Source organism: Oncorhynchus nerka, linkage group LG20, assembly GCF_034236695.1.
Source record: "Oncorhynchus nerka isolate Pitt River linkage group LG20, Oner_Uvic_2.0, whole genome shotgun sequence".
Classification (NCBI taxonomy): Eukaryota; Metazoa; Chordata; class Actinopteri; order Salmoniformes; family Salmonidae; genus Oncorhynchus; species Oncorhynchus nerka.
Genome location: NC_088415.1, coordinates 10,723,003 through 10,743,336, shown reverse-complemented (window position 1 = coordinate 10,743,336; position 20,334 = coordinate 10,723,003). Strand labels below are relative to the sequence as shown.

General features: G+C 46.7%; 1 protein-coding gene across 4 annotated transcripts in view; it reads left to right on the top strand.

The window, feature by feature from the left end:
• Positions 1-20,334, top strand: part of LOC115101845 (brefeldin A-inhibited guanine nucleotide-exchange protein 2-like) — an 82,693-nt gene that overhangs the window by 19,484 nt on the left and 42,875 nt on the right. For 2 of the 4 annotated variants that reach the window (XM_065005207.1, XM_065005210.1), the window contains exons 7-23: positions 184-387; positions 629-756; positions 951-1,084; positions 3,844-4,078; positions 5,252-5,351; positions 5,533-5,672; positions 6,963-7,071; positions 7,155-7,344; positions 7,466-7,577; positions 7,850-8,055; positions 12,736-12,820; positions 14,979-15,150; positions 15,771-15,922; positions 17,877-18,005; positions 18,330-18,488; positions 18,643-18,790; positions 19,005-19,101. In XM_065005207.1, the coding sequence (XP_064861279.1) occupies positions 184-387; positions 629-756; positions 951-1,084; positions 3,844-4,078; positions 5,252-5,351; positions 5,533-5,672; positions 6,963-7,071; positions 7,155-7,344; positions 7,466-7,577; positions 7,850-8,055; positions 12,736-12,820; positions 14,979-15,150; positions 15,771-15,922; positions 17,877-18,005; positions 18,330-18,488; positions 18,643-18,790; positions 19,005-19,101 (2,500 nt within the window). The remainder of the gene's footprint in view (positions 1-183; positions 388-628; positions 757-950; positions 1,085-3,843; positions 4,079-5,251; positions 5,352-5,532; positions 5,673-6,962; positions 7,072-7,154; positions 7,345-7,465; positions 7,578-7,849; positions 8,056-12,735; positions 12,821-14,978; positions 15,151-15,770; positions 15,923-17,876; positions 18,006-18,329; positions 18,489-18,642; positions 18,791-19,004; positions 19,102-20,334) is intronic. The other 2 variants (XM_065005208.1, XM_065005209.1) reach the window with 2 other exon arrangements.

Sequence of the window (20,334 nt, the reverse complement as noted above, 5' to 3'; positions counted from 1 at the left end):
GTGTAAACCTCCAGGAGTGTCACTCTCCAGGATTAGGGTTGGAGTACCCTGGTGTAAACCTACAGGAGTGTCACTCTCCAGGAACAGGGTTGGCTGCCATAGATCATGATTTTATTGTAAGACATTTCTGAAGCTCACATCATCCTCATTAATTTGACACTTGGTCTTTTTCCTCATCAATAGTTTTTAATGATCCACTTCCAGAAACACCACCAGCAGTAACACAGTCAGTAGAGGAAAGGGATGAAGGGCGAGGGGGATCAGAATTAGGGGAGAGGGGGACATCGGGAGTAGGTCAGGTCAATTCAAAGCCAACAGAGCAACCAACGACTGATGTGGTGGAGGATGTGGCCGCAGAGCCAGAACCACAGACCCAAACTGCACAAGGTCAGTAATTGTTTGTGATCGGAGTGAGTGGACAGAGTTTGTTATTCAGGGCTTGTCTGTCATTTACACACCTGTATCAAGGTTCCTGCCTTCTAGTTTTTCCAGGCCATTGTGCTTCTGCATTGCTTGCTGTTTGGGGTTTTAGGCTGTAAAAGCGCTTTGTGACATCTGCTGATGTAGAAAGGGCCTTATAAAACACATTTGATTGTATCTGACTGGTCTGTTCCACCCCTCCACACAGCAGGGGACCATCCCCCACACATACCACCAGAGCACCCTGATCTGATGCCCCCTACAACCAGGACAGTTAGGAACCAGATGAACGGCATTATGGGTGACCATGGTTCCGTGTCCTCTACAGACATCTTGGTGAGTGATCTCTTAACTTGGAATGAGGATGTCGCATCAAAGGTTTTATGGGAACCGTGATTCCTGATGATTTTTACCCTTAATTAATTATACATAGTTATGCTCAGTTTTAGTTATGTATTGACAATTGCATGGTACATTTTAAAGCTGTTCTGTTTTTCGTTTTTTCGTTTTTTTCTCATTGTGTCTTTTAGGATTTAGAGTCCATGCAGGGTGTCCAGAACGCTGTTGGTTTCTCACACATCCTGCAGAAAGACGCCTTCCTGGTCTTCCGCTCTCTCTGCAAACTGTCCATGAAGCCGCTGGCGGACGGATCCCCTGACCCAAAGTGAGACATCATCCACTAGCCCTTCAGCCCACTAGCCCTTCAGCCCACTAGCCCTTCAGCCCACTAGCCCTTCAGCCCACTAGCCCACTAGCCCTTCAGCCCACTAGCCCTTCAGCCCACTAGCCCTTCAGCCCACTAGCCCTTCAGACCACTAGTCCTTCAGCCCACTAGCCCTTCAGCCCACTAGCCCACTAGCCCTTCAGCCCACTAGCCCTTCAGCCCACTAGCCCTTCAGCCCACTAGCCCTTCAGCCCACTAGCCCTTCAGCCCTCGCTTCCCCGCTCAGTTCACACCCACAACTTCACCTTTCCCTTCATCTCATCACCTAAACCAAGTCAAAATTTTTCTGCTTTCTGTTCACAATAATATCATTTAGCAGACTTGTTTTACCCAAAAGCGACTTAAGTCATGTGTGCATGTATACATTCTGTGTACGGGTGGTCCCGGGAATTGAACCAACTATCCTGGTGTTGCAAACTTCATGCGCTACTAGCTAAGCTACAGAAGACCACCAGGCCCCAATACAGGACTATATCACTAGCTGCCACTTACTTGATATAACTAGTGTTTAAAGATCCTGAGGTTTTCTGGAGGTTATACGTTCTAGAGGCTGGGAGTCTGAATAGACTAATGCTGAGCCTGATCACTGCTTCCAAACATAAGAGGGGCGTGTTCTAGTTTAAACCTAAATGCCTATATTCAACTGAGGCTATAGACTGTACAAGACATCCATATACTACACTGTTGAATATTTACACCCCCCATCTCCTCTGGCTTTTTCCCATGTGTTTGTTCTCCATCTCTCCTTTATCCAACTTCTTCTTTCCCCTCTTCCTCTCCACTGTTTTTTTTAACCTTCTCTCGCCCTCTCTCTCTCTCGCCCTCTCTCTCTCTCGCCCTCTCTCTCTCTCGCCCTCTCTCTCTCTCGCTCTCTCTCTCTCTCTCGCCCTCTCTCTCTCTCGCCCTCTCTCTCTCTCGCCCTCTCTCTCTCTCGCCCTCTCTCTCTCTCGCCCTCTCTCTCTCTCTCGCCCTCTCTCTCTCGCCCTCTCTCTCTCTCTCGCCCTCTCTCTCTCTCTCGCCCTCTCTCTCTCTCTCTCTCCTCTCTCTCTCTCTCGCCCTCTCTCTCTCTCGCCCTCTCTCTCTCTCGCCCTCTCTCTCTCTCTCGCCCTCTCTCTCTCTCTCTCTCGCCCTCTCTCTCTCTCTCTCTCGCCCTCTCTCTCTCTCTCTCTCGCCCTCTCTCTCTCTCTCTCTCTCGCCCTCCCTCTCTCTCGCCCTCCTTCTCTCTCGCCCTCCCTCTCTCTCGCCCTCCTTCTCTCTCGCCCTCCCTCTCTCTCGCCCTCCTTCTCTCTCGCCCTCCTTCTCTTTCGCCCTCCCTCTCCCTCTCTTTTCGCCCTCCCTCTCTTTCGCCCTCTCTCTCTCGCCCTCTCTCCCTCTCTCTCGCCCTCTCTCCCTCTCTCTCTCGCCCTCTCTCCCTCTCTCTCGCCCTCTCTCCCTCTCTCTCGCCCTCTCGCCCTCTCGCCCTCTCTCTCGCCCTCTCTCTCTCGCCCTCTCTCTCTCTCGCCCTCTCTCTCTCTCGCCCTCTCTCTCTCTCGCCCTCTCTCTCTCTCGCCCTCTCTCTCTCTCTCTCGCCTCTCTCTCTCTCTCTCTCGCCCTCTCTCTCTCTCTCTCGCCCTCTCTCTCTCTCTCTCTCTCGCCCTCTCTCTCTCTCTCTCGCCCTCTCTCTCTCTCTCTCGCCCTCCCTCTCTCTCTCTCTCTCGCCCTCCCTCTCTCTCGCCCTCTCTCTCTCTCTCTCTCTCGCCCTCTCTCTCTCTATCTCTCGCCCTCTCTCTCTCTCTCGCCCTCTCTCTCTCTCTCGCCCTCTCTCTCTCTCTCGCCCTCTCTCTCTCTCTCTCGCCCTCTCTCTCTCTCTCTGCGCCCTCTCTCTCTCTCTCTCTCGCCCTCTCTCTCTCTCTCTCGCCCTCTCTCTCTCTCTCGCCCTCCCTCTCTCTCGCCCTCCCTCTCTCTCGCCCTCCCTCTCTCTCTCGCCCTCCCTCTCTCTCTCTCTCTCTCGCCCTCCCTCTCTCTCGCCCTCCCTCTCTCTCGCCCTCTCTCTCTCTCTCTCTCGCCCTCTCTCTCTCTATCTCTCGCCCTCCCTCTCTCTCGCCCTCCCTCTCTCTCGCCCTCCCTCTCTCTCGCCCTCCCTCTCTCTCGCCCTCTCTCTCTCTATCTCTCGCCCTCCCTCTCTCTCGCCCTCCCTCTCTCTCGCCCTCCCTCTCTCTCGCCCTCCCTCTCTTTCGCCCTCCCTCTCTCTCTCTCGCCCTCCCTCCCTCTCTCTCGCCCTCCCTCTCTCTCGCCCTCTCTCTCTCGCCCTCTCTCTCTCTCTCGCCCTCTCTCTCTCTCTCTCTCGCCCTCTCTCTCTCTCTCTCGCCCTCTCTCTCTCTCTCTCGCCCTCTCTCTCTCTCTCTCTCGCCTCTCTCTCTCTCTCTCGCCCTCTCTCTCTCTCTCTCTCGCCCTCTCCTCTCTCTCTCTCTCTCGCCCTCTCTCTCTCTCTCTCTCTCTCGCCCTCTCTCTCTCTCTCTCTCTCTCGCCCTCTCTCTCTCTCTCTCTCGCCCTCTCTCTCTCTCTCTCTCTCGCCCTCTCTCTCTCTCTCTCGCCCTCTCTCTCTCTCTCTCTCTCGCCCTCTCTCTCTCTCTCTCTCTCGCCCTCCCTCTCTCTCGCCCTCCCTCTCTCTCTCTTTCGCCCTCTCTCTCTCTTTCGCCCTCTCTCTCTCTCGCCCTCAGGTCTCATGAGCTGCGCTCCAAGGTGGTGTCCCTGCAGCTGCTGCTGTCTGTGCTTCAGGGGGCGGGGCCTGTCTTCCGCTCCCACGAGATGTTTGTCAACGCCATCAAGCAGTACCTGTGTGTGGCCCTCTCGAAGAACGGTGTCTCCTCTGTGCCAGAGGTGTTCGAGCTCTCCCTCGCCATCTTCCTCACCCTGCTCTCCCACTTCAAAGTCCACCTCAAGATGCAGATTGAGGTGTGAGATGCAGGAGTTAAATAGAGGTTTAATCTGGGATTTTATTTAGAGTCCTGTCATTCAGTTCAGAATAGGCAACAGGGAATGAAAATAAATGATGCGACTACCTACCATCTTTCCACCCCTCACTCTCTCTCCTCCCCTCACTCTCCTCACTCACTCTCTCCTCACTCACTCTCTCCTCACTCACTCTCTCCTCACTCACTCTCTCCTCCTCACTCACTCACTCACTCACTCACTCACTCACTCACTCACTCACTCACTCCTCACTCTCTCCTCCCTCCCTCACTCTCTCCTCACTCTCTCTCTCCTCCATCCCTCACTCTCTCCTCCCTCCCTCACTCTCTCCTCACTCTTTCTCTCCTCCCTCCCTCACTCTCTCCTCACTCTTTCTCTCCTCCCTCCCTCACTCTCTCCTCACTCTCTCTCTCCTCCCTCTCTCTCCTCCCTCCCTCACTCTCTCCTCACTCTCTCCTTCCTCCCTCCCTCACTCTCTCCTCACTCTCCTTCCTCCCTCCCTCACTCTCTCCTCACTCTCCTTCCTCCCTCCCTCACTCTCTCCTTCCTCCCTCCCTCACACTCTCCTTTCTCCCTCCCTCACACTCTCCTTCCTCCCTCCCTCACTCTCTCCTTCCTCCCTCTCCCTCACTCTCTCCTTCCTCCCTCTCCCTCACTCTCTCCTTCCTCCCTCTCCCTCACTCTCTCCTTCCTTCCTCCCTCCCTCTCTCCTTCCTCACTCTCTCCTTCCTCACTCTCTCCTTCCTCCCTCTCTCCTTCCTCACTCTCTCCTTCCTCCCTCTCTCCTTCCTCCCTCTCTCCTTCCTCACTCTCTCCTTCCTCACTCTCTCCTTCCTCACTCTCTCCTTCCTCACTCTCTCCTTCCTCACTCTCTCCTTCCTCACTCTCTCCTTCCTCACTCTCTCCTTCCTCACTCTCTCCTTCCTCCCTCCCTCACTCTCTCCTCACTCTCCTTCCTCCCTCCCTCACTCCCTCCCTCACTCTCTCCTCACTCTCCTTCCTCCCTCCCTCACTCTCTCCTCACTCTCCTTCCTCCCTCCCTCACTCTCTCCTCACTCTCCTTCCTCCCTCCCTCACTCTCTCCTCACTCTCCTTCCTCCCTCCCTCACTCTCTCCTCACTCTCCTTCCTCCCTCCCTCACTCTCTGAAACTCAGGTGTTCTTCAGGGAGATTTTCCTGACCATCCTGGAAACGTCATCCAGCTCCTTTGAACACAAGTGGATGGTCATTCAAACCCTGACACGGATATGTGCAAGTAAAAACACATGCTGCTGTTTATGTACCATTTACCACTCAACCCTCATTGAGAGCTGTCTCAGTTTAATCTTCCCCTCAAGTAAAAACACATGCTGCTGTTTATGTACCATATACCCCCCCCCCCCCTCATTGAGAGCTGTCTCAGTTTAATCTCCCCCTCTTCAAACCGTTCACCCCAGATGCTCAGTGTGTGGTGGATATCTATGTGAACTACGACTGTGACCTGAACGCTGCCAACATCTTTGAGCGTCTGGTGAATGACCTGTCTAAGATTGCCATGGGAAGGAGTGGCCAGGAGCTGGGGATGACCCCTCTACAGGTGACCTCACACTGACCTGTCAGTAGTTACCTACCAAATATTGTCAGAATTAGAATCACTTTTATTTGCCAAGAGGAATTTAGAGTTATACAATATATACCGGCAGGGTAGCCTAGTGGTTAGTGTTGGACTAGTAACCAGAAGGTTGCAAGTTCAAATCCCTGAGCTGACAAGGTACAAAATCTGTCGTTCTGCCCCTGAACAGGCAGTTAACCCACTGTTCCTAGGCCGTCATTGAAAATAAGAATTTGTTCTTAACTGACTTGCCTAGTTAAATAAAAGTAAAAATAAATAAAAATCATAGTTGGCTTTCCAGTCATTCATCTGTTTCTGTGTGTTTGAGCTCTGTATATGATGTCACCGATCATTAACAGGAGAAATACAGTACCAGTCAAAAGTTTGAACACAGCTACTCATTCCAGGGTTTTTCTTTTCTTTTCTTACTTTTTTGTAATTTGATGTCTTCACAATTATTCTACAAACTATGAAATAACACATGGAATCATGTAGTTACCCAAAAAGTTTTAAACAAATCAAAGTATAGTTCATATTTTAGATTATTCAAACAAGCCACCCTTTGCCTTGATGACAGCTTTGCACACTCTTGGCATTCTCTCAACCAGCTTCATGAGGTAGTCACCTGGAATGCGTTTCAATTAACAAGTTTGCCTTGTTAATGGGGCGGCAGGGTAGCCTAGTGGTAGCTTTGCTGGTGACACTGTCAGTGATTTATTTAGAATTCAAGGCACACTTAACCAGCATGGCTACCACCGCATTCTGCAGTGATACGCCATCCCATCAGGTTTGGGCTTAGTGGGACGATAATTTGTTTTTCAATAGGACACTGACCCAACACACCTCCAGGCTGTGTAAGGGCTATTTGACCAAGAAGGAGAGTGACAATCACCCGACCTCAACCCAATTGAGATGGTTTGGGATGAATTGGACAGCAGAGTGAAGGAAAAGCAGCCAACAAGTGCTCAGCATATGTGGGAAGTCTTTCAAGACTGTTGGAAAAGCATCCAAGGTGACTACCTCAGGAAGCTCATTGAGAGAATGCCAAGAGTGTGGAAAGCTGTCATCAAGCCAAAGGGTGGCTACTTTGAAGAATCTAAAATATATTTGGATTTGTTTAACACTTTTTTTTGGTTACTGCATGATTCCATGTGTTATTTAATAGTTTTGATGTCTTCACTATTATTCTGCAATGTAGAAAATCTTAAAAATAATGAAGAAAACTCTTGCATGAGTAGATGTGTCCAATCTTTTGACTGGTACTGTATTTTCCAGGAGCTGAGTCTGCGTAAGAAGGGCCTGGAGTGTCTGGTGTCCATTCTGAAATGCATGGTGGAGTGGAGCAGAGACATGTATGTCAACCCCAACCTGCAGGCCAACCTCGGTCAGTATAATGAGCTGTGTGTGTCTAGCTGTGAACAACTAGGTGTGTGTGTCTTGACCCTGCTGTGTGTGTGTGTAATCCAGGCCAGGAGCAGCCGTCGGATGGTGAGGGTGCGGAGCGCAAGCTTCCTGACCAGACGACGTCTCGTAGAGGCAGCGTCAGCTCTCTGGACTCCACCATGTCATCTAGTGTCCAGTCCTCCCAGCCTGACCACCCAGAACAGTATGAGGTCATCAAACAACAAAAGGACGTCATTGAGCACGGCATTGAGCTGTGAGTCACTGTCCTCCCCTCTGACGTTCTCTGTATCTGTCTATCAGTCAGGGAGATGTCTCGAGGCCTATCTAATGATATCTGTAGTAGCCATAGATTATTTGTGTCACCATCTCTCAAGGTTCAACAAAAAGCCCAAGCGAGGTGTCCAGTACTTACAAGACCAAGGCATGCTGGGAACCACAGCGGAGGAAATCGCCCAGTTCCTGCATCAAGAGGAGCGCTTGGATACGGTGAGCTCCTCACCACAACCTCCTAGCCCTTCACCCAACTTATATCACTGGGCAAACATGGAGAACTTTGATTCAATATCCTCTCCAGAGTATGTAACAGGTTGTTTTTGTGATGTGCTCAGCCTTTACTTTGCACAACAACCACAAAAAGGTTGTCATTGTAAAACGCTGTTGTGTATATAACGGACTTCCGTGGTTATATAAAGGTTAAATCAAATAAACTCTTACACAACGTTTTATTTATTTCCTCAACTCCCCTCTCCTCTCTATAGACACAGGTAGGGGAGTACCTGGGGGAGAATATCCGTTTCAACAAGGAGGTGATGTACAACTATGTGGACCAGCTGGACTTCTGTGGCCGGGACTTTGTCTCTGCTCTGAGGGCTTTCCTGGAGGGCTTCCGGCTCCCAGGAGAGGCCCAGAAGATTGACAGGCTCATGGAGAAGTTTGCTGCCCGATACCTGGAGTGTAACCAGGGGTAAGGAATGTGGCTGTATGCTACCTGCAGGGGGAGGCATTGAGATTGTATACACTCCCTGGAAACCTATCATGAAGAACGTCCTCAGTTATAGATACTGTGTGGATGTTGCGTCTTTAATGTCTGTGATATTGATGTGCTTCCCCCCCGTGTTATATTGATGTGCTACCCCCCCGTGTTATATTGATGTGTTACGCCCCCCCGTGTTATATTGATGTGTTACGCCCCCCCGTGTTATATTGATGTGCTACCCCCCCGTGTTATATTGATGTGCTACCCCGTGTTATATTGATGTGTTACGCCCCCCTGTGTTATATTGATGTGCTACCCCCCTGTGTTATATTGATGTGCTACCCCCCGTGTTATATTGATGTGCTACCCCCGTGTTATATTGATGTGCTACCCCTGTGTTATATTGATGTGCTACCCCTGTGTTATATTGATGTGCTACCCCCCGTGTTATATTGATGTGCTACCCCCTGTGTTATATTGATGTGCTACCCCCCCGTGTTATATTGATGTGCTACCCCCGTGTTATATTGATGTGCTACCCCCGTGTTATATTGATGTGCTACCCCCCGTGTTATATTGATGTGCTACCCCGTGTTATATTGATGTGCTACCCCCGTGTTATATTGATGTTCTACCCCCCGTGTTATATTGATGTGCTACCCCCTGTGTTATATTGATGTGTTACTCCCCCCGTGTTATATTGATGTGCTACCCCGTGTTATATTGATGTGCTACCCCCCGTGTTATATTGATGTGCTACCCCGTGTTATATTGATGTGTTACTCCCCCGTGTTATATTGATGTGCTACCCCCCCCGTGTTATATTGATGTGTTATGCCCCCCTGTGTTATATTGATGTGCTACCCCCCGTGTTATATTGATGTGCTACCCCCCCGTGTTATATTGATGTGCTACCCCCGTGTTATATTGATGTGTTACTCCCCGTGTTATATTGATGTGCTACCCCCCCCCGTGTTATATTGATGTGCTACCCCCCGTGTTATATTGATGTGCTACCCCGTGTTATATTGATGTGCTACCCCGTGTTATATTGATGTGCTACCCCCCGTGTTATATTGATGTGCTACCCCCGTGTTATATTGATGTGCTACCCCCACGTGTTATATTGATGTGCTACCCCCTGTGTTATATTGATGTGTTACTCCCCCGTGTTATATTGATGTGCTACCCCCCCGTGTTATATTGATGTGCTACCCCCGTGTTATATTGATGTGCTACCCCCGTGTTATATTGATGTGTTACTCCCCGTGTTATATTGATGTGCTACCCCCCGTGTTATATTGATGTGTTATGCCCCCCTGTGTTATATTGATGTGCTACCCCCCCCCTGTTATATTGATGTGCTACCCCCGTGTTATATTGATGTGCTACCCCGTGTTATATTGATGTGCTACCCCCCGTGTTATATTGATGTGCTACTACCCCCCCCGTGTTATATTGATGTGCTACCTCCCCGTGTTATATTGATGTGCTACCTCCCCCGTGTTATATTGATGTGCTACCTCCCCGTGTTATATTGATGTGCTACCCCCCCGTGTTATATTGATGTGCTACCTCCCCGTGTTATATTGATGTGCTACCCCCCCGTGTTATATTGATATTGATGTGCTACCCCGTGTTATATTGATGTGCTACCCCCCGTGTTATATTGATGTGCTACCCCGTGTTATATTGATGTGCTACCCCCCGTGTTATATTGATGTGCTACCCCCGTGTTATATTGATGTGCTACCCCCCGTGTTATATTGATGTGCTACCCCCCGTGTTATATTGATGTGCTACCCCCCGTGTTATATTGATGTGCTACCCCCCCCCCGTGTTATATTGATGTGCTACCCCCTGTGTTATATTGATGTGCTATTCCCCCGTGTTATATTGATGTGCTACCCCCGTGTTATATTGATGTGCTACCCCGTGTTATATTGATGTGCTACCCCCTGTGTTATATTGATGTGCTACCCCCGTGTTATATTGATGTGCTACCCCCCGTGTTATATTGATGTGCTACCCCCCCTGTGTTATATTGATGTGCTACCCCCGTGTTATATTGATGTGCTACCCCGTGTTATATTGATGTGCTACCCCCCGTGTTATATTGATGTGCTATATTGATGTGCCCCCCCGTGTTATATTGATGTGCTACCCCCCTGTGTTATATTGATGTGCTACCCCCGTGTTATATTGATGTGCTACCCCCCGTGTTATATTGATGTGCTACCCCCCCCGTGTTATATTGATGTGCTACCCCCCCGTGTTATATTGATGTGCTACCTCCCCCCGTGTTATATTGATGTGCTACCTCCCCGTGTTATATTGATGTGCTACCTCCCCGTGTTATATTGATGTGCTACCTCCTAACCCCCCGTGTTATATTGATGTGCTACCCCCCGTGTTATATTGATGTGCTACCCCCCCCGTGTTATATTGATGTGCTACCCCCCCCGTGTTATATTGATGTGCTACCCCGTGTTATATTGATGTGCTACCCCCGTGTTATATTGATGTGCTACCCCCCCTGTGTTATATTGATGTGCTACCCCCCGTGTTATATTGATGTGCTGTTATATTGATGTGCTACCCCCGTGTTATATTGATGTGCTACCCCCCGTGTTATATTGATGTGCTACCCCCCGTGTTATATTGATGTGTTACTCCCCCCTGTGTTATATTGATGTGCTACCCCCCTGTGTTATATTGATGTGCTACCCCCCGTGTTATATTGATGTGCTACCCCCCGTGTTATATTGATGTGCTACCCCCCGTGTTATATTGATGTGCTATATTGATGTATACCCCCCGTGTTATATTGATGTGCTACCCCCCCGTGTTATATTGATGTGCTACCCCCCGTGTTATATTGATGTGCTACCCCTACCCCCGTGTTATATTGATGTGCTACCCCCCGTGTTATATTGATGTGCTACCCCCGTGTTATATTGATGTGCTACCCCCCGTGTTATATTGATGTGCTACCCCCGTGTTATATTGATGTGTTACTCCCCCGTGTTATATTGATGTGCTACCCCCGTGTTATATTGATGTGTTATGCCCCCCTGTGTTATATTGATGTGCTACCCCCTGTGTTATATTGATGTGCTACCCCCCGTGTTATATTGATGTGCTACCCCCCGTGTTATATTGATGTGCTACCCCGTGTTATATTGATGTGCTACCCCCCCGTGTTATATTGATGTGCTACCTCCCCGTGTTATATTGATGTGCTACCTCCCCCCGTGTTATATTGATGTGCTACCCCCCCCGTGTTATATTGATGTGCTACCTCCCCCGTGTTATATTGATGTGCTACCTCCCCGTGTTATATTGATGTGCTACCTCCCCCCGTGTTATATTGATGTGTAACCCCCCGTGTTATATTGATGTGCTACCCCCCGTGTTATATTGATGTGCTACCCCCCGTGTTATATTGATGTGCTACCCCCCGTGTTATATTGATGTGCTACCCCCCGTGTTATATTGATGTGCTACCCCCCGTGTTATATTGATGTGCTACCCCCCGTGTTATATTGATGTGCTACCCCCCGTGTTATATTGATGTGTTACTCCCCCGTGTTATATTGATGTGCTACCCCCCGTGTTATATTGATGTGCTACCCCCGTGTTATATTGATGTGCTACCCCCGTGTTATATTGATGTGTTACCCCCCGTGTTATATTGATGTGCTACCCCCCCGTGTTATATTGATGTGTTATGCCCCCTGTGTTATATTGATGTGCTACCCCCCTGTGTTATATTGATGTGCTACCCCCCGTGTTATATTGATGTGCTACCCCCGTGTTATATTGATGCTACCCCCCGTGTTATATTGATGTGCTACCCCCCGTGTTATATTGATGTGCTACCCCCCGTGTTATATTGATGTGCTACCTCCCCCGTGTTATATTGATGTGCTACCTCCCCGTGTTATATTGATGTGCTACCTCCCCCCGTGTTATATTGATGTGCTACCCCCCGCGTTATATTGATGTGCTACCCCCCGTGTTATATTGATGTGCTACCCCCGTGTTATATTGATGTGCTACCCCCATGTTATATTGATGTGCTACCCCCATGTTATATTGATGTGCCAACCCCCCGTGTTATATTGATATGCTACCCCCGTGTTATATTGATGTGCTACCCCCCCGTGTTATATTGATGAGCTACCCCCCTGTGTTATATTGATGTGCTACCCCCTGTGTTATATTGATGTGCTACCCCCCTGTGTTATATTGATGTGCTACCCCCCGTGTTATATTGATGTGCTACCCCCGTGTTATATTGATGTGTTACCCCCCGTGTTATATTGATGTGTTACCCCCCGTGTTATATTGATGTGTTAGGCCCCCTGTGTTATATTGATGTGCTACCCCCCGTGTTATATTGATGTGTTAGGCCCCGTGTTATATTGATGTGCTACCCCCCGTGTTATATTGATGTGCTACCCCCCGTGTTATATTGATGTGCTACCCCCGTGTTATATTGATGTGCTACCCCCGTGTTATATTGATGTGCTACCCCCCGTGTTATATTGATGTGTTACCCCCCGTGTTATATTGATGTGTTAGGCCCCCTGTGTTATATTGATGCGCTACCCCCACTCCTCCTGTGTTACATTGATGTGACACCACATGATCTTGCCCCTGCAGACAGGGGGAGTTTGCCAGTGCAGACACAGCCTACGTCTTGGCCTTCTCCATCATCATGCTGACCACCGACCTGCACAGTCCACAGGTCAGAACACCAACCAATCAGTCAGTCTGGTTTTATGTATATACACTACCGTCAAAAGTTTTAGAAAACCTACTCATTCAAGGATTTTAATTTTTTTTTGAATAATAGTGAGGACATCAAAACTATTTGATTCTTCCAATAGCCACCCTTTGCCTTGATGACAGCTTTGCACACTCTTGGCATTCTCTCAACCAGCTTCATGAGGTAGTCACCTGGAATGCATTTCAATTAACAGCTGTGCCTTAAGTTAATTTGTGGAATTTCTTTCTTTCTTAATGCATTTGAGCCAATCTGTTGTGTTGTGACATGGTAGGGGTGGTATACAGAAGTTAGCCCTATTTGGTAAAAGACCAAGTTCAAATTATGGCAAGAACAGCTCAAATAAGCAAAGAGAAACGAGAGTCCATCATTACTTTAAGACATGTAGGTCAGTCAATACGGAACATTTCAAGAACTTTTAAAGTTTATTCAAGTGCACTTGCAACAACCATCAAGCGCTATGATGAAAGTGGCTTAGCGTTACCAGCCTCAGAAATTAAAATATATTTTGATTTGTGTAGCACTTTTTTTTGGTTACAACATGATTCCGTATGTGTTATTTCATAGTTTTGATGTCTTCACTATTATTCTACAATGTAGAAAAAATAAAGAAAACCCCTTGAATGAGTAGGTGTCCAAACTTGTGTGTGTGTGTGTGTGTGCGCGCACAGTCCACAGGTCAGAACATAAACCAGTCAGTCTTTAAAAAAATATTTAAAAAATGCAGTACCAGTCAAAAGTTTGGACACCTCATTTAAGGGTTTTTCTTTATTTTTTCTACATTGTAGAATAATAGTGAAGACATCAAAACAATGAAATAACACATACGGAATCATGTAGTAACCAAAAAAAGTGTTAAACAAAACAAAATATTTTATATATTTGAGATTCTTCAATGTAGCCAGCCTTTGCTTTGACAGCTTTGCACACTCTTGGCATTCTCTCAACCAGCTTCATGAGGAATGGTTTTCCAACACTCTTGAAGGTGTTCCCACGCTTTTCCTTCACTCTGCGGTCCAACTCATTCCAAATCCTCTCAATTGGGTTGAGGTCGGTGATTGTCGAGGCCAGGTCATTTGATACACTAAATTACTGACAGTGTCACCAGCAAAGCACCCCCAGACCATCACACCTCCTCCATGCTTCATGGTGGGAACCACACAGTCCCTTCTTCTTGTTGATGTCCTTTAGTGGTTTCTTTGCAGCAATTTGAACATGAAGTCCTGATTCACGCAGTCTCCTCTGAACAGTTGATGTTGAGACGTGTCTGTTACTTGAACTCTGAAGCATTTCTTTGGGCTGCAATTTCTGAGGTGCCGTTAACTCTAATGAACTTATTCTCTGCAGCAGAGTTCATTCTGGGTCTTCCTTTCATGTGGCGGTCCTCATGATTGGCAGTTTCATCATAGCGCTTGATGGTTTTTGTAACTGCACTTGAATAAACTTTAAGTGATTTTAAATTTTCCGCTTTGACTGACCATAGCTTAAAGTAATGATGAACTGTCGTTTCTCTTTGCTTATTTGAGCTGTTCTTGCCATATGGACTTCACAACAACTTTTTTGCTCTAACGCATTAAGAAAAATAAATTCCAGGCACACCTGTTAATTGAAATGCATTCCAGGTGACTACCTCATGAAGCTGGTTGAGAGAATGCCAAGAGTGTGCAAAGCTGTCAAAGCAAAGGCTGGCTACTTTGACGAATCTCAAATATATAAAATATATTTTTGATTTGTAAACACTTTTTGGTTACTACATGATTCCATGTGTTATTTCATAGTTTTTATGTCTTCACAGTTATTCTACAATGTAAAAAAACAACTACCTGGAATGAATAGGTTTAGCAGACACTTTTATCCGAAGCGACTTAGTCAGTTATACATACATTTTACGTATGGGTGGTCCCGGTAATCAAACCCACTACCCTGGAGTTACATGCTTTACCAACTGAGCTACAAAGGACCAAAAAGTTACCATGCATTGCTCATCCGGGATTTGAACTCCCAACCTTTCCTTTGTGAACCTTACCACCAGAACTCGACCAGACCGTCATTTAGCCTGTTCATACCTACCTACGGCCAGTTGTTTTTAGTAACTGAGGTCCCCACCGTTATGTTACAGGTGAAGAACAAAATGACCAAGGAACAGTACATCAGAATGAACCGTGGCATCAACGACAGTAAGGACCTGCCTGAGGAGTACCTGTCCTCCATATACCATGAGATCGCTGGCAAGAAGATCGCCATGAAGGACAGCAAGGAGCACACTATCACACCCAAGACTAGCAAGCACAGTAAGTAGAGGAGCCAGGGTATGACAAAAGAGACATTATATTTAGAGTTGAGCCAACATTTAGAATATTGTTCTGATTCTAGACTTTCAGTTATTATTTTAAATATTCCCTTTATGTTAATGGGGTTCTAACATAACTGTTATAGAATGTTGTAGTGTCATGTTAATGGGGCTCTAACATGACTGTTATAGAATGTTCTAGTGTCATGTTAATGGGGCTCTAACATGACTGTTATAGAATGTTGTAGTGTCATGTTAATGGGGTTCTAACATGACTGTTATCATGTTGTAGTGTCATGTTAATGGGGCTCTAACATGACTGTTATAGAATGTTCTAGTGTCATGTAAATGCATCACAATGCAGAATCCTCAATGTCACGTCTCTCTGAACGCACGTCTCTCTGACAAGCTATCTAATCCTGTATGTATTATGTCAGCTGAACCCCTACACCAACCTGCCCAGGGGGAATTGTAGCCCTACTGGTTGCCTAGGAAACGTAGGTGTTGGTCATGTGATACTGTCAACCCAGAACTAATATTTTACATAATTTTGTCAGATGTTTTTACGTTGTCTGTCCACTAGAGATTAGTTGTGATAATGTGGGCGGTCTCTCTTTGCAGGCGTAGCCAATGAGAAGCAGCGTCGTCTGCTGTATGACGTTGAGATGGAACAGATGGCGAAGACAGCCAAGGCCCTGATGGAGGCTGTAAGCCACGCCCAGGCCCCCTTCTTCAGCGCCACCCATCTGGAGCACGTCCGGCCCATGTTCAAGGTAGAGTCAGCCAGCCTCAATCAAATCACATGTATTTTATAAAGACCTTCTTTTTTTTTACATCAGCAGCTGTCACAAAGTGCCTTACAGATACCCATCCTAAAACCCCAAAGAATTTAACGTTTTAATTAGTGGTATGTACGGGATACACATGGTATACATCGTCCAATGAAATGCTTACTTGCAGGTTCCTTCTCAACAATACATGAACAAATAATATTAGATAAGAATACGATGGCTGTCACGCCTTGGTCATTGTATTTTGTGTTTTTGTCATATGTTAGGGTAGGCCAGGGTGTGACATGGGTTTATATGTTATGTTTCGTATTGGGGTTTGTATTATTTGGGATTGCGGCTGATTAGGGGTGTGGTATAGGCTTGGCTGCCTGAGGCGATTCTCAATTAGAGTCAGGTGCTTTCGTTGTCTCTGATTGGGAACCGTATTTAGGCAGCCTCAGTTTCGCTTTGTATTTCGTGGGTGTTTGTTCCTGTCTCTGTGTAGTTCACCAGATAGGCTGTATTTAGGTTTCACGTTCTGTTTGTTGTTTTCATAGTATGAGTTATTTCATGTACCACGTTTTCTTTCATTAAAGTAACATGAGTAACCAACACGCTGCATTTCGGTCCGACTCTCTTTCCACAAACGAAGAACGCCGTTACAATGGCAGAATATACAGTGGGGCAAAAAAAGTATTTAGTCAGCCACCAATTGTGCAAGTTCTCCCACTTAAAAAGATGAGAGAGGCCTGTAATTTTCATCATAGGTACACTTCAACTATGACGGACAAAATGAGAATTTTTTTTCCAGAAAATCACATTTTTTAATACTTTTATTTGCAAATTATGGTGGAAAATAAGTATTTGGTCAATAACAAAAGTTTCTCAATACTTTGTTATATACCCTTTGTTGGTATATAAATAATTAGATCACAGAAAACGTTTGACCTCTGTCATTACCAACAAAGGGTATATAACAAAGTATTGAGAAACTTTTGTTATTGACCAAATACTTATTTTCCACCATAATTTGCAAATAAATTCAGTAAAAATCCTACAATGTGATTTTCCAGATTTTTTTTCCCTAATTTTGTCTGTCATAGTTGACGTGTACCTATGATGAAAATTACAGGCCTCTCATCTTTTTAAGTGGGAGAACTTGCACAATTGGTGGCTGACTAAATACTTTTTTGCCCCACTGTATATATTTTATTTTATTTTGCATAAGTGTAATACAGGAAGGCACAATTTTGACTGGGGTAGGGGTAGTCCGGTGGAAAGCATGGCCAGCCGAAGAAAAATGCTTATTGAAGTTCTCAATTATTGTGGATTTATTGGTGGTAACAGTGTTTCCTAGCCTCAGTGCAGTGGGCAGCTGGGAGGAGGTGCTGTTATTCTCCATGGACTTTACAGTGTCCCAGAACTTTTTGGAGTTTGTGCTACAGGATGCAAATTCCTGCTTGAAAAAGCTAGCCTTAGCTCTCCTAACTGTGTATATTTGTTCCTAACTTCCCTGAGAATTGGCATATCACGGGGGCTGTTCGATGCTAATGCATTAGGAAGGTGTTTTTAATGTTTTGTACACTCAGTGTGGGTGTGTGAATGCATGTGTACTAAGGTGTGGAGAATCAGAGCAGGTGGTCAGTTCAGTTGAAGTGTTCAGCATTCTGATGGCTTGTAGATAGAAACTGTTTCTGAGCCTGTTGGTATCAGACCTCATGTCTGCCTGACGGTAAGGGAGAGAACAGCTGGGAGGTGTGAGGTCCTTGATGCTCTGTGCCTTCCTCTGGCACCGCTATGAGTAGATGAGCAATAAATGTAGATGCAGAAGCCCAGACTTATCACCTGTGCCAGAAGATGACTTCACCCTGTGTGTGTGTGTGTGTGTGTGTGACCGATGTTCTTTACGAAGTAAAAGGATTAAAGCCTGTGTGCTCTACCTGCCTGTGTATTTCAGCTGGCGTGGACCCCTCTCCTGGCAGCTTTCAGCGTGGGCCTACAGGACTGTGACGACCAGGAGGTGGCCTCTCTGTGTCTGGAGGGGATCCGCTGTGCTGTCAGGATTGCATGCATCTTCAGTATGCAGGTTAGTTGTCTCCCCTGGCTACACAGCTAGACCTCTGCTTCTAAAACATCTAATGTAGCAACCTTAGGCTGTGTTTCCACAGGTGGCCCAATTCTGATTTTTTTCCACTAACAGTTTTTTTTAACCAATCAGATCAGCTCTTTTGCCAATTCGTGGACTGCCTGTGTAAACACAGCCTTATACACTTTACTTTCCAAATACCCCCCCCCCCCATCAAACAGTTCTAGACTTAACATGAACTTAAATAACCTAGAAGAGACAGTTTTGTGTCTTTATGTTCATCTTTAACATTAATTACCCGTCTGTCTGTGGCCCTCTGTGCAGTTGGAGAGGGATGCGTACGTCCAAGCCTTGGCTCGGTTCACCCTGCTCACAGCTAGCTCCAGCATCACTGAGATGAAGCAGAAGAACATCGACACCATCAAGACCCTTATCACTGTGGCCCACACAGACGGAAACTACCTGGGCAACTCTTGGCACGAGGTAGGTCAGAGGGCTTCTCCCAGATAGCACCTGGCCTTCCCATTTCTAACCCTGCCTCTCATCTGTTAGTCAGAATCAAACCCATATTATATAGTGTAGCACTTGGTAGAGACATTTTAAACAGATCAAGAGGGCCCTAACCCTCTCTCTGCAGATCCTGCGGTGTATTAGCCAGCTGGAGTTGGCCCAGCTGATTGGCACGGGGGTGAAGACACGCTACATCTCTGGAGTGGCTCGGGATAGCCAGGCTGGCATCAAGGGCTTCCCTTCCGGGGGAGAGGAGTTCATGCCCCTGGGACTGGGTAAGGCTCACAGGGCTCTTGAACATCAAGGACATTGACTGTGTAAATGGTGTTTGAAGACAGAGTTTGTGTCCCAAAGTGCACCCTATTCCCTATAATAGTGCACTACTTTTGACCAGGGATCTATGGACCATGATCAAAAGTAGTGCACTATGTAGGGGATAGGGTGCCGTTTGGCAAGTGACTGGAGTGTTAAATGTGTTTCCTGTTGCAGGGACCCTGGTTGGAGGTCCAGACCGGAGGCAGATGGCTCATATCCAGGAGTCAGTGGGAGAAACCAGTTCTCAGAGTGTAGTGGTGGCTGTGGACAGGTGAGAGACCAGAGATGTGTTTGAATACTCATACTAACCTTACTATTTGTGACGTGAATTGTGTATATAGTATGCTTATTGGTCATAGTATGGATATAGTTAGTATGCCTAAAGTTCCCGGATGTCGTACTAAATTCGCCAAAATATGAAGTATATATGCAGAGGACACTATTTCCGTACTTTAGGACCCGTAAATGCAATTCTAGAGGAAATGGGCGTGGCTTCACATCGTTTTCAGATTTGAAGAAAATGGCGGACAATATGCAGCAGAAGTACGAGAGTGGATACAAATTCATTGCTTTAACGAATAAGGACAAAGGTTAAGAAGATGTTGAGCAATGTAATGACTTTTCAAATAAGTTACGTTACAGGTTTTGTTGGCTGACAATTTGTTAGCTACGCCGTTCTTATGAACCACATATCATTACAGCAGTATTTTCCGATATGTTAGCTAGCTAACATTACCTAACGTTAGTTGGCTAATTATACATCAAACTTGCCAGAATATTAACTATTGGCTAGCTAGCTAACTACCCAACGTTTACTGACTTATTCCAGTCATTCTTACACGGAACCCAAACCGGCTGCGCGCGTGCGCTATCGTGCATACATGTATTTTGTTCCCCTACACCAAACACGATCAGGACACGCTGGTTAAAATATCAAAACAAACTCTGAACCAATGACATTAATTTGGGGACAGGTCGAAAGCATTAAACCAACATGTATGGCAATTTAGCTAGTTAGCTTGTACTTGCTAGATCATTTGTCCTATTTAGCTAGCTTGCTGTTGCTAGCTAATTTGTCCTGGGATATAAACATTGTTATTTTACCTGAAATGCACAAGGTCCTCTACTTCGACAATTAATCCACACATAAAACGGCTAACCGAATCGTTTCTAGTCATCTCTCCTCCTTCCAGGCTTTTTCATCTTTGAACTTATATGGTGATCGGCATCTACACTTTCATAGTATTACCACGACAACCGGCAAAACAGTTCGTCTTTCAATCACCCACGTGGGCTTCTATAAACCAATGAGATGGCACATGGGGCAGGACTTGCAGCGCGATCTGCGTCAGAAGTAGAAGGGACTTCTATTTTAGCTCTTGGCATCGCAGACGCTCGTTGGCGCGCGTGAGCAGTGTGGGTGCAATAATTGAATAACATGGATTTCTAAATGTATTTTGTGACGCTCGTGCACACTACGTGTCCTGTCTGGTCAGCATGTTAG